The sequence below is a fragment of the Tachyglossus aculeatus genome, chromosome 2 (assembly GCF_015852505.1).
Source record: "Tachyglossus aculeatus isolate mTacAcu1 chromosome 2, mTacAcu1.pri, whole genome shotgun sequence".
Lineage (NCBI taxonomy): Eukaryota > Metazoa > Chordata > Mammalia > Monotremata > Tachyglossidae > Tachyglossus > Tachyglossus aculeatus.
The window spans coordinates 73991999-74016896 of record NC_052067.1 but is presented as its reverse complement, the minus strand read 5'-3'; the positions used below and the strand labels follow the sequence as shown (position 1 = coordinate 74016896).

General features: G+C 40.4%; 1 protein-coding gene across 6 annotated transcripts in view; it reads left to right on the top strand.

Annotated features, from left to right (window-relative positions):
• PHACTR2 (phosphatase and actin regulator 2) overlaps positions 1-11549 on the top strand; it is a 235623-nt gene extending 224074 nt beyond the window's left edge. For all 6 annotated transcript variants that reach the window (XM_038771215.1, XM_038771224.1, XM_038771242.1 and 3 more), the window contains 2 exons: positions 3643-3719; positions 8085-11549. In XM_038771215.1, the coding sequence (XP_038627143.1) occupies positions 3643-3719; positions 8085-8100 (93 nt within the window). In that variant the 3' untranslated portion in view covers positions 8101-11549. The remainder of the gene's footprint in view (positions 1-3642; positions 3720-8084) is intronic.
• The last annotated feature ends 13349 nt before the right edge of the window (positions 11550-24898 follow it).

The following is a 24898-nucleotide window of genomic DNA, read 5'->3' as shown; positions in this document are numbered from 1 at the left end:
TGGGAGTTAGAAGGACATGGGTTCTTATCCCGGCTCCGCCACATGTCTGCTGTGTGACATTAGGCAATTCATTTCACTTCTCTGGGCCTTAGTTCCCTCATCTGTAAAAAAAAAAAAAAAAAAAAAAAAAAGTGGGAATTAAGAATGTGAGCTCCGTGTAGGACAGGGATCATGTCCAACCTGTTTAACTTGTATGTACCCCAATGCTTAGAAAAGTGCTTGGATTATAGTAAGTGCTTAACAAGTACTATAATAATAATAATAATGATGATGATGATGGGAAGCCCACCAAATTCTGGGGTAATCACTTTGGGGGGCCTGATCCCATTCATACAGCAACAGAAAAGTACCAACTACACCAAGGCTCTTGAAGTCAGCTCACTGACCAAAGACCCCATGCTATCCTCAGCCACAGAAACATCCATGAACATTCAGAGTTATTCAGGTTCGGTTGCATTCATTCATTCACTCGTTTCCTGAGCAGTTCCTCAAGGATCCTGTGCTGTGAGGTTGAGCATCGTCACTTAGGAATGTGAGGTTCTGTTCAGAGAAGACGCTGTGAGCTGATGTGAGCCTTGGCAAGCTGGGATTTCACTGGCCAAGTTCTTATCTGAACTATGTCCTTTTCCAGCAATAAGTAGTAAAAAATGGTGCCACTTTTTAGTGTCTGGGCAGGCAACTTTTAAGTTATCTATTGGAATGCGGTATGGATATTGGAAATCTGTGGATAAGCCAAAAGGTTAGTTGAAACCAATATTGCTAACACCCCTCCCATCCCACCAAGCTGCAACCAAGATTCCAAATTTACTGATTGGTGTTTCTCTCATTCTCTCTGCCCCTGAATGTAGGATCATGATGATTCAAATTCGTTATATCCTAGGAACTCAATTGTTAGTCAAAATAGAAAGAAAAATGAGAAGGAGCATGGACTAGTGGAGAGAGCACAGTCTGGGGAGTCAGAAGGACATGGATTAGTCAGAAGGACATGGATTCTAATCCTGGCTTTTCCAGTTGTTTGCTGTGGTTCTTTGAGCAAGTCACTTAACTTCTCTGTGCTTCAATTTATTTATCTGTACAATGAGGATACCTTTTCTCCCTCCTACTTAGACTGTTAACCCCATGTGAGGTAGGGACTGTGTCCCTACCTGTGTGCATTTAGAATCACGTTTAACACATAGTAAGCACTTAGCAAATATCATAAAAAAGAAGTCCCTGTCCCCACTCCAAAGAACAGATTTGTGAGGTATTTTTCAGCCTCCTAGAGCTTTGTGATTGTGCTCTGCTAGAGGTCTTCCTTGGAAGGACTGACTAAGAAATAATGAGTGACAGAGAAGTACCTTCCTGATTCTCCCTGTCAGTGACCTGAAGTGTTTTTGACAGTTACGTTTCAAAGATACATGCTCTCCCCCCATGATACCAGTTTCACTCATCTTGGTTTTTGTCATTCATGTAGCCTCCTGGGTATATGGGGCCTTAACCATCAGGACAGATGCTAGATGAGGGAAGTGGCCTTGAGAGGGTGTACAATTTAATGGCACTCAAGGATGCTCAGAAAAAACAAAGGAATGTACTGATTCCATATACAGCACATATGTATATATCTGTAATTTATGTTAATTTTGAGTTCCAGTATGTTTCTTTCATCCTGGCTCTTCTCCCAGAAAGGCTCAGGAGGTTCAGTGCCTTTTTTCCTTTACTTAACCCTATTCGCATGTTGGCTCAAATCCCCAAATTCCTACCTATCTGTCCTTTTTTATCTTCCCATCAAAGTAATTGCCATTTCCACATATACAAGAGACCCGTAACAGGCTACAGGAACAGCCATCTGAGTTCCACATAAGAAGAAAGGCTGGTTTTATTTACAGTCTCTTAAATCTGCCAGGTCTTTAGTTCTGATCACTGAAAGCTCCCCTCTGATCAGGGAGATAGTCATTTGTGAAATCGTGGGGTGTTTGTATTCTATTAGAACCTCCAGGCGCATTTGCAAGCATAATTTAAAATGACAGTAGCTAGTCAATAAATGTGAAATAATGAAGTGAAATATAAAATTCTCAAAATATTTTAAGAAGCTGGAACAAAAAGCATCGTAAAGGGGAAAGCTTATGTTCATAATTATCCATTTTTCCCTCCAGTAGAATTGAGACCTAAAATTGCAAAATCCCATACAAACAAACTTTATAAGTGAAACTTTTTAAAGGGTTTAGTCTTAAGAAGCTATTGATATAGGTCTTGACTACAATCCTAAAGTTTTTAATCCACCCGTCCTTTTCAATTCTCCCATCAATGCTGTTGGCCTTTTCCAATTTCCCAAGGCTTCTGCTGACAATACTCCTGCTCATACCTGAAAACAGAAATACCTGATTTGGTTTGCCTTTTGAAGATAATTTTGGAATTTTATCACCAGGATTTGAACCCATGAGCTTATTTCTAGCTGACTTCTGCCTCTATAAAACGTTATGGCTGATGACTAGTCCTCAGCTCTTCCTCAGCCTGTTTGCAGAGCCAAGATGGGATGAAAGATGTTGAAGGATTAGAAAGAGATGGAAGGGGAACAAAAACAAAAAAAGCCTGTCGTCTCCAAAATTTAGGAGATTAGATTTTCTCTGTGTTGCATTTTTGTAGTTTGCATTAGTGTCCAATAGTGAAGAGTGTATGTATATCAATATATGTGCATATATTGATATAACATATATATATATTTACAAACAATATAATTTTTCAGGGAGATTATCTATATTATACTGGCATGTACTTAATGAGCCAGGCTTTTTTATGGTATTTGTAAGTGCTTTCATGTGCCTGGCACTGCAGTAAGTGCTGGAGTAGATACAAGATAATCAGGTTAGACACAGTCTCTGTCCCTCAGAGGGCACACAGTCTTATTCCCCAATTTACAGATAACTGAGTCACAGAGAAGTGACTTTCCCAAGGTCACACAACAAACAAGTAGCAGATCTAGAATTAGAACCCAGGTCCTCTGACACCCAGGCCCATGATCTTTCCACTAGGCCATGCTGCTTCTACATTTCTTAGCATACATTTTATAACCTCTATTAACATAGATGTAGCTGGCTTTAGAATGTCATTTGTTGGCAACTCAAAATGCCTTACTTTAATAGGAAAGGAAATCTTTGCTAAGGAATTTGATCATTTAGTCACACAATTCCAAGGGTGGTGAAAACCATGCCAGGTATCTGGGTATCCCCTACAACACCCTGGAGGAGCCTTGGCACTTGTGAGTTGGATATCAGGGTGGAGATTGAACTTAGCCTCTGCCTGTGGCATTCAGAATCTACCCGTCAAAAAGAATTCCCATGGATTGGGTGGTGAATGCTTTAATCAAGTTTCTGTTTGTGTGTGTGTGTTTATGAGAGAGAGACAGAGTGAGACAGAGAGAATCAAGTGAACTTACCTACGTAGATTATGAAGGATGGGTGTGATCTGTCTAGTTTATCTTGATTAACAAAGCTTAACATTCTGTTGAACACATAATACTCACTCAGTAAATGCCATTAACTACTAATTCAGCCTTTGCTATTCATCCACCCTACAGGAACCTTCACAAACAAATCCCTATATAGGTGAGTTTTATACTGCCAATGAAAAAATAACCCAAACTGTGTATGTGTTTCCCCTCACTAGGCAGCAATAAGAAAAGAACTAAATGAATTTAAAAGCACAGAAATGGAAGTACATGAAGAGAGTCGACAGTTTACAAGGTGAGTAAGCAAAATGTCTTTAGAGCTAAAGCTAGTTCAAAGTAGCAAGGAAACCACTCCTACCTTTCCTAAAACTTATATATCACTAGTGCTGTCTCTGCTAGAGTCCTTCACTTTCAGAAGTTCTACTGACCAAATAAATGGTGTAAAATTATTGGAGATGAAACTAGAGAAAACTAAGTTGCTAATTTTGCATTGGAAGCTTGTCCTATTTTAGAGCACCATCAAAGAGAAAGGGAGGATAAAATGCAAGCATCTCTATTTTGTTTTTGTAAGAGCGTAATTATTTAAAATGGTGAGTTCCAGGTGTCTCTTGGTGACACCTCATATCAGGCCATTTCTTAGTTTCACTGGGATTTTTCTAGGGCAGGAAGGTAAAGATCAAGAGGAAGTTATTTTCTTTGCCACTGCAGCTTGGCCTCAGCTGCTTTGCTGCTTAATGGCACCCAAAGCCTAGCAAACGTGTGCATACTTCGAAGTTGAGGGAAAGAGACAGTGGATGCCCAGGATATAATAGAAAGGGCAATGTGGTCTCCTCCAATAAATTACTCTAATATATTGGTTATCAAACTTTTTCAAATTAGGGTACCAAAATTCATATTCTTCTGTTTGACTAACATCCCTGATCCAAACGTATTCAGCTCTATTAAAATAAACTTTTTTTTCCATGTTTCAGGTTTCTAGTAAATATTCTTGCGTAGGATTCAGGCTTCATTCTATTTCAACATGAAAAACAAGTTGGATATTTCTGGTTGTTGCCACATATTTTCAAAACCAAATGTTTGAGATAATGCATCATATCAAAAATGCAATAATTTTCAAAATCGGAGTTCACAAGGAAGCCACTGTAGAGAAATCAGTAAAAGCTATCCTGAGCTGTTCTTTATTCCTATTACTCAGATACCTTGGAATTGAGGAAATGTGTAGTTGTCCTTTGCCCAACCTGCTTACCTTCTTCCACTCTCTTTTGTCTTTCCTTGTGAGTAATGACATCCGATAAAAAGGTCATACAGATAAACAAAACAAGTATCTCAGAGATTTGACAGTTCTGATGAAGGGAATAAAGGTCTGTATTCATTATCAAGCTGCAGAACTCGGAAATGAAGCCTTCTTTTAGAGGTTGTATTCTTGAAAAGTCTCACAGTGTTGCTCACCTGTTGCTATGTCAAACACACAAATTATTTCTTTTGCGATTATGACATCCGGTATTCAAACAGGCTGGACAAACTTTCCGTAATTCTCTGAGAGTGTTCTAGCCAAAACACTGTTCTTTCCTTCTCCTTCTCCTCCTTCTCCTGCTGTTACTTCTCCTCTTCCTTCTCTTCTTCCTCTTTTTCAGCCTCCTCTCTACAAGATTTTTAGTTTTGATACTCAGGCCCTATTTATTATGTATCATAATAATAATAATAATAATAATGGTATTTGTTAAGCACTTACTATGTGAAAAGCACTGTTCTAAGTGCTGGGGAGGTTACAAGGTGATCAGGTTGTCCCAGGTGGGCTCACAGTTTTAATCCCCATTTTACAGATGAGGTAACTGAGGCCCAGAGAAGTTAAGTGACTTGCCCAAAGTCACACAGATGACAGTTGGCAGAGCCAGGATTTGAATCCATGACCTCTGACTCCAAAGCCCATGCTCTTCCCACTGAGCCACACTTCTCCTATCATAGGACAAGTCAATCCACACTAAGATTATAAGAAAAATTAACCTCTTTCTTTAAACCTCACACAAAAGGAAACAAAACCAAGTAACAGGAATGATGGATCTTTTATGTAATCTCTGTTCTCCTGTGTAGCCCAGCCTGCTGTAAGCCAGCAAAAACAACCACTGGCTAGCAAAAAGGAATTAAAGATCAGTGTGAGAATATGATAAACATCACATTTTCTAAGAGTAAAAAACAAACAAAAGTGTGGAGAGAGTTTTTCGTAAAACATTGTAATAATTTGTTAAAGTCAAATCATTATGGAAATATTTTAAGAGATTTATCATTAAATTAAATTATGAGCCTTTCACTTCCATTGTACTTTTCCAAGCGTTTAGTGCAGGGCATTTCACCTAGTAGGCACTCAGTAAAGGCCATTGCTACTTCTGTCACAATGCTGTCACAACGTTTGGGAGAGGTTACTGCACTCCAGTCTGGATTGATGTCTTTTCAGAGATCTCTGTTGTAATCTCAGAAATATTGCATTGTGTCTCTTTATTCCATTGCACCAAGAGTTGTAGAATGATTCTCTAACCGTCTAATAAAGAAGAATGTTAAGTATTCAGCATTTAGTTTCTATTACCAGTTAGGGAAAGAAGAAAAGCAATAGAATCATACACTGGTATGTAGGTTTAGGGGATTTCAAAAGACTGTCAAAAGACTTTCACTGTATGAAGAACAAAAACTGATGGAATAGAGGAGAATCAATCAGTCAGTGGTGTTTATTGAGCACTTATTGTGGTACTGTGGACAGAACACTGTATTAAATGTGTGGGACATTGTGGGCAGAACACTGAACTATGTATGTGGGGCAATGTGGGCAGGGAAGGTATGTGCCAACTCTGTTGTATTGTACTCTCCCAAGCGCTTAGTACTGTGCTCTGTACATAGTAAGCACTCAATAAATAGCATTGATGATGATGATGATGACAAGAGCACAATATTAGAGAGTTGGTGGACACATTCCCTGCCCACAAGGAGCATACAGGCTAGGAGAACATTTTTGGCGACCCAATTGTAAATTTATTTCTTTGTTTATATAAGACTGAAAATCAAAACTTTCATTCTTTCTGATAAACAAGCTCTGAAGAAGATTGGCTATATTAAACCTGCTTTTCAGATGAATATGGACCATGCAGTAGTTGCGGGCTTAAGAGTGCTTTACAATTGTAAACCTCTGGCCATTAAAGTTTGGTGCAGTGCAAGATGGATGTTAAGGGAGCTGATTCACCTCCCCATAGCCATTTGAGTAAAGCAGGAGAATGGAACAGGTTCCAATTCTAGATGAACAGTTACAAAAGAGATTCAGTTCCTCCAATTAATTTGTTATTGATTATCTTTGTTTCATTTGAATCCTGATCATTTAGTTTACCACATCAGGCAGTTGGTGCCACCTTTACCCTTCTGCTGTCATCCAGAGATCTATATTTCATGAGGGTAAGAGTAGACTAGAATTTGTGGAATGTCCTGTAGTCCAGCAATGTCTCAATCTATTGCCGTTCAGAACATGAAGCATCTCTAGGATGGATTTGGGAATCTCTATTTTTCCATTTGATTCATTCATTCATTCATTCAGTTGTATTTATTGAGCACTTACTGTGTGCAGAGCACTGTACTAAGCACTTGGAAAATACAATTCGGCAACATAATATACATACACATATATTTATACACAGCAAACCAAAAACAGTAAAGACCTGTAAGTGAACAGAATTATTGAATAAGATGTCAATATTTGCATTTCATACTTGGAATTTTGCATTATTGTTTTGGAATGTCCACAGTGGACCAGAATCCAAGCTGATTAAATGCTCCTTACCTATGTGGAGTACCCACACAATTTACTAGGAAATTTGCAATTAGATACAAACCATTCACATTAAAAGGTGAAGTGTCAAACATTCTGACAAACTGGTTAAATTATTTTTCTCCTCCAACATCAAGATTCAGTATAAAAACAAAAATCAAGTCTCTGTGATTGCTGGTTTCCCAAAATTTCTGTATGACTCAGGAAATTCAGCTCCTCCACTTGTCTGCTCTGTGACCTTGGGCAAGTCACTTCACTTCTCTGTGCCTCATTTACTTCATCAGTAAAATGGAGATTGAGGCTGTGAGCCCCATGTGGGATAGGGACTGTGTGCAACTCGACTAGCTTGTATCCACCCCAGTGCTTACTACAGTGCCTGGCAAATAGTAAGCACTTAAATACAGTCATTATTACTATTTAAATTATGTATTGAAGATGGTAATTATAATAATAATTATGGTATTTGTTAAGCACTTACTATGTGCCAGGCACTGTACTAAATGCTGAACACCTCAAGAGTTTACAATCTCCTTACTACCTTCAGGTAAGTATTTATCCCGGGTTTTCAAATGTAGAAAATGAGGTTCACACATTTGCTGCTGAAATCAGAAATTGAATTCAAGACAATTGAAATGTAAATACAAAAATACCTTTGTATTTGCCACTATGTTAAGCCACTGTTTTCTGAAAATGCTCAAGTAAATGGTATCTTTTGAACAGCTCCAAATATATAAGCCTTCTGGAACTATCACTGATTTAAAAATACATATTTTTTTCATTTAATCTGTGCAAGAATCAGATAATAAGTTCTCTTTATAGAACAGATTCTTAGAGTTGTGTTTGATTTATTTTCAGGTTTCATCGTCCATAATGTAATGGAAGACTATTGTGAAACAAATACTGATAACCTTTGGGGAAAGTGATGCTTCCTGAAGACCTGATATTGCACTGGAATGAGAGAGAGAGAGGAGAGAGTGTGTGTATGTGTGTGGGTGTGTGTGTGTGTATGCTACAGCTTAACATGTGGTTAAAGAAGAGAGTGACCTTCAACTTTATTGAAGAAGGTGTACTCCCCTTTATTAGAGAGCTCCAATGCTGGAGGAAAGGGAAAGTGCACAGTGATCCTTTCTTCCTAGCAACTGTGTTGATAATAAGAAGTATTATGGTTTCCATCACCAGTTCATGTGGTTTTGTTAATTTTTCTTCATCAGAATTTTTGACCGAGGAAGATTAGCAGAAGACAATCATTGGGCTTCCTGATGCCAGGAACTCAAACCTTACAGCATGATATTCAAGGAAAACTGGGAGTGGGATTGTGGGGAGCGAGACGGGGAGGGGAGGGAAAATAAGAAAAAGAGCACTTCACTTGTTAAGTTAGCAAAGAAATGAGGAAAGAATGATAGTGACAGTTACAAAATAGGAACTCATGGACTTATCCTGTGGGAATTTCTTAAGACTCCTCCTATCCCAGGAATATCGTTCTCATTTCATGAGTACTAAAATACCGTTCAGTAGTTTCAGTTTGTGGTGCCAGTGAACCCAGTTGCCAGAAATAAGTTTCTGAATGTATTCATGCATATTTTCCTTAAATACAGGAGGCTTATACAGACTCTAACAAGCATGCTTAAAAAATATGTTGCATGTTCAAGTAGCATAGCTATACATGCTTTACATTTTTTATACTCTTACCCGGTGTACCTTCAACAGCAAGCATTAGGATTTCAGGAGCAGGAATTAAGGGCAGATACAACAGAACCCTGTGTTTCTGGATGAGAAATGTTACTCTTGGTCTGTCCCACAAGTTTTGGTTTCTCAACATTACAAGCATCCCCTGATTGGAGATAGAGGGTATTGACTAACATGACATCCTTCTATTCTGAATCCAAACAAAAACATTATAGATACAAGTGTACTGTTTTGACTAGGCCTGGACAGTGATGAACAAGCCTACAGTTTTTTTTAGCTTAAGTGCTGCATTAAGTAGATCCCTTGAATCACTGCTACCAAAAAAAAAAGAAATGTGAATCAATAAATACTTATTGAGGGCCTTTAGAAAACTGCCTGTTAAATTGTGTGTGAAGAATGCCTAGTTGCTTCTTTAAAACTCTGTAAATTGCATTTGGTAATACATGAGTACATTTTATCAAAGTAAAATTGTCAGTAACATTAGAGTTTTCAAAGTAACATGTGGCTTCATTATGAAGTTGAACCTACATAAGGTCTTTCACCATCTTAGAGCATTGTTTACACAAAGAAATTTTTTAATGTCTTACATGCTAACAACTTTCCTTTGAGTAGTGTTCACAGAATGACATTTCTGTTCCCAGTGCCCATCGTCGCCATACTTGTTCTCTTTATCCTTTTTCAAAAGGGAAAGCAATTGGAAATTTTTTTTAAACACTTAAAATCAGAATGGTAATGCAATATGGATAATAGCTTTGCTTTTTCACCCCAGAGTTTGGGATGGATTCTCTGGCATTTTGCAGTTCAGAATATGGAGATTGTAATTTTAGATTTCAGACCAGAAGCAAGCATGCAATCTAGTAGCTAAATTTAGATATTTTCAAGAACAACTAAATGTGGAGCTGTTGGATCATTTTTTATAAAAGACTTAAAAAAATCATCTGGGTCCTCTTTATTGGAAGTAGTTTAACCCAATGACTTTATTGGGGTTATATGTTGGTGTGACATTGGGACATTTTCAGATTCTGTTTAACACTTTGCAGGATAATAATGGGGAAAATTAATAATTAGAATAGCCAGTAATTTAGAATTGAATTAGAATTGAATTAGAATTAGAATAGAATCGATTGGGAATGTTAAAAGCACAGAAAAAAAATTAACAGATTCTGTGTTATTTTCTGTAAATAGAGAAGGTAGTTTTGTTGCAACAAGTAAACAGTGCAAAAGAAGGATCTTCATTTTCATTTAGAATCTGATGACTTTCATTCCAGATAATGGGATTCCATTCCATTGCATTATTCTCTAAGTAACAAATAAGCCCAGTTCTGTCTTTTGGTGTTACAATCATGAAAAACCTCACTGAGAAGAAGACTTACGTTACACTGTGTCATTTACGCTGTGTGTGTTTTTCACTGTTATGTGCGAATGCTCACAGCCAATTTCTCAAACAGCATGTTGTGTTCTATCCAGATAGATGTGCATTGTCATTAGAATGCTCCCTAACAGTGCTCTCTCCAAAACACGTAACACATATGGTAGTTGCCTTGCTGAAAACCCTCATGTTATCAAAAGCTTGATGCCAAGTTATCAATGGTAACGTAGGCATTGGGAAAAAACGGTTGGAAATTAATGGAAATAGTTCCCAGGTCTTTCACCGTGGGTGAAATTCAAGAGGGTTTATGGAAGATGAAAAAAAAACCTACCAAAGTTTGTTTTAAGCAATCTGCTTTGCCTGATCTTTTCTCTAGCACTTATCAATAGGTTATTAGCATCTCAATTTTCAACCACTTAAAGTCACCAGTAAACAGTTGTAAACTGGGTTCTTTTGTTAATGTTTATGAAGTACAGATAAATGTTGCTTTGCGATTCATGCTTTTAGAAGGCATTCCTTGAAGAGTCACAGATGTATTATAATAGCTGTGTTCCCTGTTTTTCCACTACACCCTATCCAAACTGTGCTCTAAAATATAGTGTTCTTGCAAGAATGCTTGTTTTGATAAAAGGAGATATTCTCGTTAGTCAAAAATGGAAGGGTTAAGTAGTCCAGTTCTCCTCTTCCTAAAGTGGGAATGCCCACAGGCATGAAGAGGAAAATCTGTTTGGCCCAGTACTTTGTTCCCAGTATGGGATTGATCTCACCTGAGCATATACTGTCATCTACTGCATATCCCATTTTGTGCTTTGTTAAAGCCAGACTTGGAAGAAAAGCAACATAAAGCTGGAAAGGCAGGATATGTTTACCAAAATAGCCATTCTGATCCCTTTATATAATAGGAAACTCAATTCATTATTCTGCAAGTGGGGGGACATTAAATTCATGACTGTGAGCCAATTTGTATTCTGAACAGCAAGGCTTTAACAATTGTTTATTTATTATTATTATTATTGTAAGTACCAGACCGCCTCACCATCAGCCCAGTTTCCAGGGACAGTGAATGTAGAAATGTGTAGTTGGTGCTTTCCAAACAATCCTGACTCACCTCTCACCAGTCATTCTATAACCACTGACCTCCTTTTTGCCTGCCTTCTTAATATGGGAGAACCTATGAAAGCTCCCCATCCATGTGTGTGGCTCAGTGGAAAGAGCACAGGCTTTGGAGTGAGAGGTCATGGGTTCAAATCCCGGCTCCACCAATTGTCAGCTGTGTGACTTAGGGCAAGTCACTTAACTTCTCTGTGCCTCAGTTACCTCATCTGTAAAATGGGGATTTAGACTGTGAGCCCCCCATGGGACAACCTAATCAGCTTGTAACCTCTCCAGTGCTTAGAACAGTGCTTTGCACATAGTAAGTGCTTAATAAATGCCATCGTTATTATTATGTGCATGTACAGAGGTCAGAGCCCTTTCAGGAGGGCCTTTTTTTTGTACAGTTGTAGGACTCTGGGTTGCACCTGCCACCTTTGAAAGGTCACAGCAGTTACCAGAGAAGATTAGCTTCATCTGAACCTCTGCAGCACCAGAACTATGCAGATTAAATCATCTCTTCAGAAACCCAGAGAGAGATGAAATATGTAACTATTTCCCCTAACAATGAAGAGGGAAATGAATAGAGTTAGAACTGTTTCACACTCCTCCAGTCTAAGGCTGAGCAAGTTTAGTTGGCTAAAGACAATATCATCCAAAGTAACAAGTTAACGGTTGGTATTTTGCAGATCTTTTGAACAAATCTCAAATTTTGGGTGACTTTCAGTTGTGGTAGATATATTAGAAAAATCAAGGGAAATGACCTTTACAGTAAATCCATTTCCCTGTTTATAAAATGCAAAAGTTCCCAAGGAGTAATTCTAGTCCTTTCAAATGAGGCCATTTTATGATAGAAAACTAAAGTAAAATTTAAAGTTATTTTTTAAAAAAATCCATTAAAAACTCTGATTACCAGCAGAAAAGTTGTATATGCATTAAGAAGGTATTTAGTTACAAGGAAAAGCAATCAAATGATTTTCTTTCTTTTCCTTAACAGGATGGGCTTTTAGGTTTCATTCTCCCTTTCCCTCTGGCAGCAAAAAGAAACATGATTCACTATTCCTTCTATAAATCTTAGTAATGTAATATGGTAGTAGAAGGAAAACAGAGAATCTCAGAGATTCAGGTTTCAGAAGGTGGTAAACATTTCAATTAACTGCTTTAAAAAAAAACAAAAACCTGTTTTGAGAATAAATCCAAAGTACTGAATCAACAAAAAATGACTCAAAAATGATGTGAAAGTTGTTAGGTGAAAGAAAAGTATTTTTCAATTCAGGATTTACACCCTGCCCTTCTTTCCTGGTTCAGCTCATTTGAAAACAGTGGCACCCATTTAATCAATCGATCGTATTTATTAAGCACCTACTGTGTGCAGAGCACTGTTTTAAGTGCTTGGGAGAACAGAGCTGGTAGACAAGTTCCCTGCCAACAACAAACGTACAGACTAGAAACTAACAGTGTTAACACTGAATTTCTTATTGTCACAGTTTTATTAAATAAGTGTTTTATGTCTTTTAGAGTTAGTGTGCAACTTCCATAGATTATCATTTTGTCATGTTTTTCTCAAGGTGGAAAAAAAAAGTAATCTCACCCACAAGTAAGATTTGCCTCTAGATTTACATAACCCAGTGAAGATTTTGCTTGTGCCTTCTGTACTCTTAGAAAACCACTTCATCTTGCAGTCTTCCATAGATGGTGGCAGCAGCAAATTTTGCATATCGTTCTAAATTTTGCACCAGATCAGTAGAGTCCCCGACACAATTTGGGGAAACCTTTTCTGCTAGTTTTTATCACAAAGGTGCAGTCTAATTGTTCCCAAACAAAATGTCAGCAGTGGTTTTTTGTTCACATTGCATTTTGCCAACACATCAGGCCTGATGGTACAACAAGTAAAGAATAAATTATATCCCCATCCCATGTGCCCTGCCCCTTAAGGTGAATTAATTCAGATCAAGGGGGCCTTTCAGAGTTGCAGTGTACCATTCAATTTGCTGTTTGTGTATTCAATTGTGCTAAAAGGGTTCATTCTCTTTCAGAATTGAACTCATTTCAGTGGCACAATGTTGGATCCAAAAGTGGTTTCAAAAGGTCAAGACCAAAGAAGCCCATTTGTGAAAGATGACATTTGATTGCTAGGAATCTATTTTCAAGAAGGAAATATAAATTTCCTTGCCAGCTCAAAAAGGAGGTCAGTGGTTATAGAATGACTGGTGAGAGGCGAGTTAGGATTGTTTATGAAGAGAAGCATCAGGCAGAGAGATTCTGAAAGTTGAAAAAGCAGGGGGAAGAACATCCTCCACAAAAGCACTGCCCTTCTCTGTTTTACTCTCATTTTCAGGTATTGCGTTTACACATTCACCCTGCAATGTACGAATGAGTCTTTTCCAAGACAGCAATGGAAAGAATATGAGCTTCTGCAAGTATTCAAAGTAGTTTACATCTGGTTACATGTAGGCTTTTTGTAAGGCACTGTGATAGCTGGGCCAATCTGTCCCCAAGCATCCCACTAGTAAAGGTTTCTAGATCCAGAGTTCTCTGGCAGATTCTCTTTCGGCAAATCAGTGTTTCTGCATAGAAGAATGACTTTAGTTTGCTCCGGGAATTTATCGGGCAGGAAATCTCCTGTCCCTTCTGCCGAGTCCCAATCCCAGCCAGTTGGGAGACTGTCAGGTCACTTTGCCCATGTCCCCCACTAAAAAAAGGGGATTCATCTCTCCAAAGCAAATGTTCTTTTGTGTTCAGATAACAACCCCCAAAATCTTCAAGGGATCAATAAACCCAACACATGGGCCATTAAAAAAGGCTTTGAACCTAACAGCGGATTTCTGAATTCACCACTTGATCTATTTTAGAATTATTATTATTATATTTTTAAGTGCTTACTATATGCCAGGAACTGTATTAAGCACCAGGGTGAATATGAGCTAATCAGGTTGGACACAGTCCCTGTCCCATGCGGGGCTCACAGTCTCAATCCCCATTTTGCAGATGAGGTAACTGAGGCATAGAGAAGTGAAGTGACTTCCCCAAGGTCACACAGCAGACAAATGGCAGAGCCAGGATTAGAACCTATGACCTTCTCCACCTGGTTATATTTTTCCAAAAGGAAATACAGAGTCTGTGTTTAGTAAGGAAAATGGATTAACTCTGGGTTCTACTTACCCAATGAATCAAGAAATGAAGGTCACTCATGAATGCCTGGCACGTTTTACTGGGACAAAACATTAAATTCATTGAAATGATGTTGGAATGTGTCCATTCTGTTTGTTGCTTGTGGTGGCAAGTTTGTGGTAATGTATTTAATGAGTTACTGTAAAACTGTAGTTGGATGACAAAGATAAATGATTAATTTAGCGTCCTAATTTTGATGAAAATGAACATGTGGATGAATTAAATTACATTTAGGGAAAAATCAGGCTTCACTAAAGGGAATCTCTGCTGAACCTTTGTATTTACTTACAAATTTACCATTTCTAATTAGGAAGTAGTATTTTATTTGAGAAGGAAATTAAAGAAATATGAAAGCCAAAACACCACCCACCCTCAGGTCATTGTTCTGGTATGGTAAAGGGCCAAAAATGTTTGTGCCACTTAAATTTTTTGCTTGCTTTTCTACAAGATTGTTCTGGTTACTGGTGTATAATCACAGTATGATCATTATATTGCTTGAGACAGATTTTGCTTAGGATTTGTCACTTCAGTGTTAATAAACCCCACGGCAGCCATAATCCTCAAGGTAAATTCCCTTTGATGGTTTATACACAGCACTAATTTATATATCATTTTTATGTCTTTATTATTTGATCAGTTGGCTTAGAATTATTCCAATGTGTTCCAATCATTCAGCATAAATTTAATCAAATTCCATATCCTGTAAAAACACAAACTTGACAGTAACAGGCTTTTTGTTATATTACAGGCTTTTTGTTATATTACATGTAACAGTGATTTTAAAAACTAAAATGTGCAAATCCATTTGTTATTGTAAGCTTTAGTTAAAGCTGTGACAAGCTGTGATCGATATCAGACTGACTGAATGATGTTAGACTTTCCAGTGAGTGATCGGATGCTGTATATTACACAGGTGAACTATCTGTGAGTGTAAATAACTGGAACTGTACACTGGTTAATTAGACAGTTTCTTCTTTGTTCTTGATCTGTACTGTATTGCAGTATGTATGTGCAAACATAAGCACACATACAGAAATGTATATGTATTCCACTGTTGTAATCTGAAGGAAAAAAATATGTATTATCTTTTTTATATAGTACTTGTGTTTGTGTTATTTAAAAAGCCAAAATATGTTCTACCTAATTGTATAATATTGTAGGATATCTCGCTGTGCACAATTCCAAGTGCCTTAGAACCTTGTTTAGCTCTTTTAACTATATATATATAATGCATATATGTATAAAGAATTTAAATTTTACCTCAATAAAACCATGAAAAAACCCATGTAGCTGTTCAGATTTCAAGTGAGTTTGCTCAGTATTCTAAGTCTCATGAACACTTTGCTTTTTTTTTTTCCTTATGGTTTTTGCTAAGCACTTACTATGTGCCAGGCACTGTACTAAGCACTGGGGTAGGTACAGGCTAATCAGGTTGGACACAATCCATTCCCAGTCTTAAGCCCCATTTTACAGATGCGGTAACTAAGGCACAGAAAAGTGACTTGACCAGGGTCACGCATCAGACAAGCGGCAGAGCTGTGATTAGGACCCAGCTCTTTCTAACTCCCAGGCCCATACTAGGCCATGCTGCCCTTTTTGTTTGACTTAGAAAAAGATGTGTTCCCTTATTCATTCATTCGTACAATCGTATTTATTGAGCACTTACTGTGTACAGAACACTGCACGTACCCAAACACCAAAGGTGCTACTACATAGCCTCCAGAGCCATGAAGAGGAAAAGAGTTTTTGCCCAAAGATCACTTTGGAGGGAGGTGTTCCTGTGGTGGAGCGGGCAGGGCTCTGTCTAGGGCAAAGCTAACTGGGACAGAGCTGCCGTACAGTGCTTTGCACACAATAAGCGCTCAAAAAACACGATTGAATATACGGAACAGTGGAGAAAGAAGGAGGCTGTTGGGCTCCTAGTCAATTAATCATTGGTAGTTATTAAGATCGTAACGATGCAATCTTTGCTCTTCAGAGCTTGTTTTGTAACGCTGAAAAACTTGTAAGTGCTGTATTGGAAGCTTAAAGAAGACCAAGGAAAGAGCTTTGACGTGAGTATCATCCTGTGGAAAATTAATCCAGGAATAATAATAATAATGGCGGTATTTGTTAAGCGCTTATAAGTGTGCCAAGCACTGTTCTAAGCACTGGATAATGACGGCCTTTGTTAAGCTCTGACTATGTGCCAAGCACTGTTCTAAGTGCTGGGGGAGATACAGGGTAATCCTTATATCTAAATATGCAGAAATCTAAAGTTAAAGTAAATGAGCTTTATAAATTACCCCTCTGTTTAAGGAAGATTATTCCATTTTATTGCTGTCATTTTTCCACTTGAAAACTGTGTGATAGTTTTGAAGTGGGCAGTTGTTGTTTGTTGGGGTTTTTTTTCAGTTTTCATTTTGCAGAGATGATAACATGGCTTCATGTGGATTCACCAGTCTTCTTCAGAACGGACCATCCATCTATTGCTGGAAGCTGTTGCTTATTTGGTAAGAGTTTAGAAAGCCCAGTAAGAAATCTCCTTTAGCACACAAATCAGTCCCCTAACACTATCCAGAGGGAGTATCCTGTAAAATGTGATTATCAGTGATGGAATACATCTCTTTGAGAGGAGCAAATCTGAAATACAAATAAGTGTGCAGCTGTATTTAGCATCTTTCTCAAATCTTTTCTAGGGAAGAGTGGCAGTAGATGCTTCCAAGAGATCGACATCAGGATGAAAATGCCTGCTGCTTCCCCGTAGCAGGCATTAATCTGGTTCCAGGCAGTGTGGGCTAACCAAAGACTACCAGGAAAGTATCAAAAGTCTTTATGAAAGCACAAAAAAGATTTAATTTGTTAAACTTTAACAACAATAATTTCCAAGACTTAAAGAGATTAAAGTTAAAAAGAAAATACAAGTAGGCAGGGAAAATTGTCTTCAGAATTCCCCATACTTTTAATGTATAGTCCATAATTGAAGTTCATTTTACAAAATTAATCAATGGGTACTTATTGAGTGCTTCCTTTGTGCAGAGCACTGATCTAAGAGCTTGGGAGAATACAATACATCAGAGTGGGCAGACATGTTCCCTGCCCACAGTGAGCTTACAGTCTAGAGGGAGAGAGAGAGAAATTACTATAAACAATTTATAAAATATAATTTAAAGATATGTACATAATTGCTGTGGGGTTGAGGGTGGAGTGAGTGTCAAATGCCCAAAGGAAGTGCATAAGCAACATAGAAGGGAGAGGGATCCAGAGAAAAAAAGGGCTTAATTGGGAAAGGCCTCCTGGAGGAGATGGGACCTTAATGCTTTGAAGGTGGGAAGACTGGTGGTCTGGCATTTGTGCAAGGGGAGGGAGTTTCAAGCTGCTGGGAGGATGTGGGAAAGGGGTCAATGGTGAGAGAGACAAGATCGGAGCACAGTGAGTAAGCTGATGCTAGAAGAGTAAAGTGTGTAGAAGGAAATCAGTGAGATGAGGTAGGAGGGGGCAAGCTGATTGAGTGCTTTAAGCTGATGGTAAGGAGTTTCTGTTTGATGCTGAGATGGGTGGGCAGCTATTAGAGGTTCTGGAAGGGTGGGGAGACGTGGATTGAACGTTTTTGTAGAACAATCCATGCAGCAGAATGAAGTATGGACTGGATTAAGGAGAAGCAGGGAGGTCAGAGAGGAGGCAGTTGCAGTATTCAAGGTGGGCTAGGACAAGTGCTTGGAATAGCATGGTAGCAGGTTGGATGGAGGGGAAAGGGTGGATTTTAACGATGTTGTGAAGGAAGAAATGAAAAGATTTGGCAACAAAATGTGTGGGTGGAATGAGAGAGATGAGTTGAAGACAACACCAAGGTTACAGGCTTGTGAGGTAGGAAGTCAGGGGCAGGACAGGAGTTGGGTGGGAAGAGAAGGAGTTTTGTTTTGGACATGTTAAGTTTGAGGTGTCTGTGGGACATCCAAGTAGAGATGTCTTGAAGGCAGGAGGAAGTGCAAGACTGCACAGGGGGAAAGAGATTGGGGCTGGAGATGTAGATTTGGGAATCATGAGCATAGCGTGGCTCAGTGGAAAGAGCCCAGGCTTGGGAGCCAGAGGTCATGGGTTCTAAACCCGGCTCTGCCACTTGTCAGCTGTGTGACTTTGGGCAAGTCACTTAACTTCTCTGTGCCTCAGTTACCTCATCTGTAAAATGGGGATTAAGACTGTGAGCCCCACGTGGTACAACCTAATCACTTTGTATCCCCCCAGTGCTTTGAACAGTGCTTTGCACATAGTAAGCGCTTAACAAATGCCATCATTATTATTATTATGATTATTAGTTGAAGCCATTGGAGTGAATTAATTCTCCCTGGGCGTAGGAGTCAATGGATAATGATGGTATTTGTTAAGCATTTACTAAGTGTCAAGCTCGGTTCTAAGCGCTGGGGTAGATACGAGCTAATCAGATTGGACATAGTCCCTGTCCCACATGGAGCTCACAGTCTTAATCCCCATTTTAAAGGTAACTGAGGCACAGAGAAGTTAAGTGACTTACCCAAGGTCACACAGAAGACAAATGGCAGATCTGAGATTAGAACCCAGTTCCTTCTATCATGCCTGTGCTCTATCCACTAGGTCATGCTGCTTCTCTAATCAGTCAGTGGTATTTATTGAGCACTTACTATGTGCAGAGCTATGTACTAAGCACTTGGGAGAGTACAATGCAACAGAATTAGTGGATACGTTTCTTGCCCACAACAAGCTTAGTACAGTGCTTTGCACACTGTAAGTGCTCAATACATATGATTCATTGATAAATTGATTGAATTGGCAACACAGTCACTGTCTTTAGGGAGTTCACAGTTCAGTGGGGGAAAGTAATAGAAAAGTATAAAAATGTGAACAGAAGTGCTTTAGGAGATGTGTAAGTACCCAAGTGCCTATGGGGCATCTGGATAATTTTGGTAAAAGCAGGGCTCCTGGGTTTTGATTCAGAAACCAATCCTCCATTTTTTAACATTGTTCCCTTGAGAAAATTGGTTCTGACCTAAGATGCAATTTTCAGAAACCAGTTGTGCATTCAGGCTAAGCACTGCCTATATAAGTGATTAAAATTTTAAAACCTAGTTTATCCTACAGGTTTCCTACGAAAGGTTATTGTTAGATTGAAATCCAGCTCATTTCAAATATGATTTTATATAGAGATTTATTTTAAGTCAGTTAATAGTATTTATTGAGTGTCTACCATGGGCAGGGGACTGTACTAAGCACTTGGGAGAGTACACACATTCCCTGCCCACAAAGAGTTTACAGTCTAGAGGGAGGGAGAGACATTTAATATAAAGAAATTACAGGTATATACATTTAGTGCCATGGGGCTGAGGATGGGGTGAATATCAAGAGCTCAAAGAATACAGCTCCAAGTACAAATTTAGGGAACGACCTCTTTACCATGAGATTGGGGGCTCTGACACAAGCCATTTTGAGTACTGTGTTTGATGAACGTATTGGCAGGACTTTCCAAGTGGTGAAAGATGAACCCTGATTTCAGTGTAAACTGTAGTAAGTGAACAACCAATCAATCATATATGAGTGCTTACTGTATGCAGAGCACTGTACTAAGTGCTTGGGAGAGTATAATATAATAAAATAACAGAGTTGATAGACTCATTTTCTGCCAACAAGGAGCTGAGCCTAAAGAGGGAAAAAGACTTGAATATAATTAAAGTACAGATATGTATGTAAGTGCAACTGTGGCTACTGAGGGCCTGAAACCATGGGGTTGTCCTGAGAGCCTGAGCTGGGACCTTGGGAGGGGGATGGCTGGGTGTGGGGGGGCTGGGCCCAGAGGAACTGGGTGGCAGGGGTCCTGGAGAGCTGGGCTCCTTGCAACCTGGGGAATACTCACAGAAACAATAATAATAACGATGGTAGTTGTTAAGCATTACTACATGCCAGGCCCTGTTTTAAGCGCTGGGGTGGATACAAACAAATCATGTTGGACACAGCCCCTGTTAATCAATCAATCAATCAATCAATCGTATTTATTGAGCGCTTACTGTGTGCAGAGCACTGTACGAAGCGCTTGGGAAGTACAAGTTGGCAACATATAAAGACGGTACCTACCCAACAGTGGGCTCACAGTCTAGAAGAGGGAGACAGAAAACAAAACCAAACATATTAACAAAATAAAATAGAATAGATATGTACAAGTAAAATAAATACAGTAATAAATATGTACAAACATAGGTACATATATACAGGTGCTGTGGGGAAGGGAAGGAGGTAAGTTGGGATGGAGAGGGGGAGGAGGGGGAGAGGAAGGAGGGGGCTCAGTCTGGGAGGGCCTCCTGGAGGAGGTGAGCTCTCAGTAGGGCCTTGAAGGGAGGAAGAGAGTCAGCCTGGCAGACGTAGGGAGGGAGGGCATTCCAGGCCAGGGGTTTGACGTGGGCCGGGGGTTGACGGCGGGACAGGCGAGAACGAGGCACGGGGAGGAGATTAGCAGCAGAGGAGCGGAGGGTGCGGGCTGGGCTGGAGAAGGAGAGAAGGGAGGTGAGGTAGGAGGGGGCGAGGTGATGGACAGCCTTGAAGCCGAGGGTGAGAAGTTTCCGCCTGATGCGTAGGTTGATTGGTAGCCACTGGAGATTTTTGAGGAGGGGAGTAACATGCCCAGAGCGTTTCTGGACAAAGACAATCCGGGCAGCGGAGTGAAGTATGGATTGAAGTGGGGAGAGACAAGAGGATGGGAGATTGGAGAGAAGGCTGATACAGTAGTCCAGACGGGATAGGCTGAGAGCTTGAACGAGCAGGGTAGCGGTTTGGATGGAGGGGAAAGGGCGGATCTTGGCAATGTTGCGGAGCTGAGACCGACAGGTTTTGGTGACGGCTTGAATGTGAGGGGTGAACGAGAGAGTGGAGTCGAGGATGACACCAAGTTTGCGGGCTTGTGAGACCGGAAGGATGGTAGTGCCATCAACAGTGATGTCCCATGTGAGGCTCACAGTCTCAATCTCCATTTTACCGAGAAGATAACCGAGGCTCAGAGAAGTGAAGTGACTTGCCCAAGATCACACAGCAGACAAGCGGTGGAGGAGGGATTAGAACCCATGAGCTTCTACCTCCCAGTCCCATGCTCTCTCCACTACACCATGCTTCCCTATGCTCAATAGAGGGTGAGGGGAAGGCAGAGGGGGCCTTATAATGATAATAATAATAATTGTGGTATTTGTTAAGTGCTTACTATGTGCCCAACACTGTACTATGCACTGGGGTGGATACAAGCACATCAGGTTGGACACAGTTCCCGTCCCATGTGGGGCTCATTGCCTCAATCCCATTTTATTCATTCATTCATTCAATCATATTTATTGAGCACTTACTGTGTACAGAGCACTGTACTACATGCTGGGGTGAATACAGCCAAATCGGGTTAGACACAGTCCCTGTGCCACGTGGGGCTCACAGTCTCTATCTGCATTTTATTAATTCAATCATATTTATTGAGCGCTTATTGTAGATAGAGCGCTGTAGTAAGCGCTCGGAAAGTACAATTCAACAATAAAGAGAGACAATCCCTGCCCACAACGGGCTCACAATGTGGGGGGGGGCGGGGGAGGCGGGAGAAGATGAAAGAACGGAGGCCCAGTGAAGTGACTTGCCCAAGGTCACCCAGCAGACCAGTGGCAGAGCGGGGATTAGAACCAACACACTTCCCCAATTCATTCATTCCATTGTATATATTGAGCACTAAATGTGCAGAACACTATACTAAGCACTTGGAATGTACAATTTGGCAACAGATACGATCCCTGCCCACAACAGGCTCACAGTCTAGAAGGGAGGAGATTAGGGAACTGAGGCCCAGTGAAGTGACTTCATTCATTCATTCATTCAATTGTATTTATTGAGTGCTTACTGTGTGCAGAGCACTGTACTAAGCGCTCAGAAAGTACAATTCAGCAATAAAGAGAGAGAATCCCTGCCCACAACAGGCTCACAATCTAGAAGGAGGGAAGATGAGGGAACTGAGGTACTGTGAAGTGAGTTGCCCAAGGTCACCCAGCAGACCAGGGGCAGAGCGGGGATTAGAACTGACAAACTACCCCAAGTCATTCATTCAGTGGTATTTATTGAGCGCTTACTGTGTACAGAGCACTGGACTAAGCGCTTGGAAAGTACAATTTGGCAACAGATGGAGATGGTCCTTACCCAACAACGGGCTCACAGTCGGGGGTGGCGGGGAGCAAGATGAGGGAACTGAGGCCCATTGAAGTGACTTCATTCATTCATTCATTCATTCATTCATTCATTCCATTGTGTTTATTGAGCAATGTGTGCAGAGCACTGGACTAAGCGCTTGGAAAGTACAATTTGGCAACAGATAGAGACGGCCCCTATCCAACAACGAGCTCACAGTCTGGGGGTGGGGGTGTGGGGTGGAGATGAGGGAACTGAGGCCCAGTGAAGCAATTTCATTCATTCCATCATGTTTATTGAGCAATTACTGTGTGCAGAACACTGGAATAAGTGCTTGGAAAGTACAATTCGGCAACAAATGGAGACGGTCCCTACCCAACAAAGGGCTCACAAACGGGGGGGGGGGGGGGGGGGGGGGGGGGGAGATGAGGTAACTGAGGCCCAGTGAAGTCATTTCATTCATTCATTCATTCCTTCGTGTTTATTGAGCAATTACTGTGTGCAGAGCACTGGGCTAAGCACTTGGAAAATACAATTCGGCAACAGATGGAGACGGTCCCTACCCAACAACGGGCTCACAGTCGGAGGGGGGAGGGAGGGAGATGAGGGAACTGAGGCTCAGTGAAGTGACTTCATTCATTCATTCCATCATGTTTATTGAGCAATTACTGTGGGCAGAGCACTGGACTAAGCGCTTGGAAAGTACAATTCAGCAACAGATGGAGACAGTCCCTACCCAACGACGGGGCTCACAGTCGGTGGGGGGGAGATGAGGGAACTGAGACCCAATGAAGTGATTTCATTCATTCATTCATTCCATTGTGTTTATTGAGCAATTACTGTGTTCATAGCACTGGACTAAGCGCTGGGAAAGTGCAATTCGGCAACAGATGGAGATGGTCCCTACCCAACAACGGGCTCACAATCTTGGGGGGGGGGGGGGATGAGGGAACTAAGGCCCAGTGAAGTCATTTCATTCATTCATTCATTCATTCCGTCGTGTTTATTGAGCAATTACTGTGTGCAGAGCACTGGACTAAGCGCTTGGAAAGTGCAATATGGCTTCTTATTGAGGGAACTGAGGCCCAGTAAAGTGATTTCATTCATTCAGTCATTCCGTCGTGTTTATTGAGCAATTACTGTGTGCAGAGCACTGGACTAAGCGCTTGGAAAGTGCAATATGGCTTCTTATTGAGGGAACTGAGGCCCAGTAAAGTCATTTCATTCAGTCAGTCATTCCGTCGTGTTTATTGAGCGATTACTGTGTGCAGAGCACTGGACTAAGCGCTTGGAAAGTGCAATACGGCGTCTTATTGAGGGAACTGAGGCCCAGTAAAGTGATTTCATTCATTCAGTCATTCCGTCGTGTTTATTGAGCAATTACTGTGTGCAGAGCACTGGACTAAGCGCTTGGAAAGTGCAATATGGCTTCTTATTGAGGGAACTGAGGCCCAGTAAAGTCATTTCATTCAGTCATTCCGTTGTGTTTACTGAGCAATTACTGTGTGCAGAGCACCGGACTAAGCGCTTGGAAAGTGCATTATGGCTTCTTATTGAGGGAACTGAGGCCCAGTGAAGTCATTTCATTCATTCATTCATTCATTCCGTCGTGTTTATTGAGCAATTACTGTGTGCAGAGCACTGGACTAAGAGCTTGGAAAGTGCAATATGGCGTCTTATTGAGGGAACTGAGGCCCAGTGGAGTCATTCCATTCATTCATTCATTCCATTGTGTTTATTGAGCAATTACTGTGTGCAGAGCACCGGACTAAGCGCTTGGAAAGTGCAGTAACATCAATTGTATTTATTGTTTACTGTGTGCAGAGCACTGTACTAAGCGCTTGGGAAGTACAAATTGGCATCATATAGAGACAGTCCCTACCCAACAGTGGGCTCACAGTCTAAAAGGGGGAGACAGAGAACAAAACCAAACATACTAACAAAATAAAATAGATATGTACAAGTAAAATAAATAAATGGAGTAATAAATATGTACAAACATATATACAGGTGCTGTGGGGAAGGGAAGGAGGTAAGATGGGGGGGATGGAGAGGGGGACGAGGGGGAGCGGAAGGAAGGGGCTCAGTCTGGGAAGGCTTCTAGGAGGAGGTGAGCTCTCAGTAGGGCCTCAATATGGCGACTTATTCAGGGAATTGAGGCCCAGTGGAGTCATTTCATTCATTCATTCATTCATTCCAT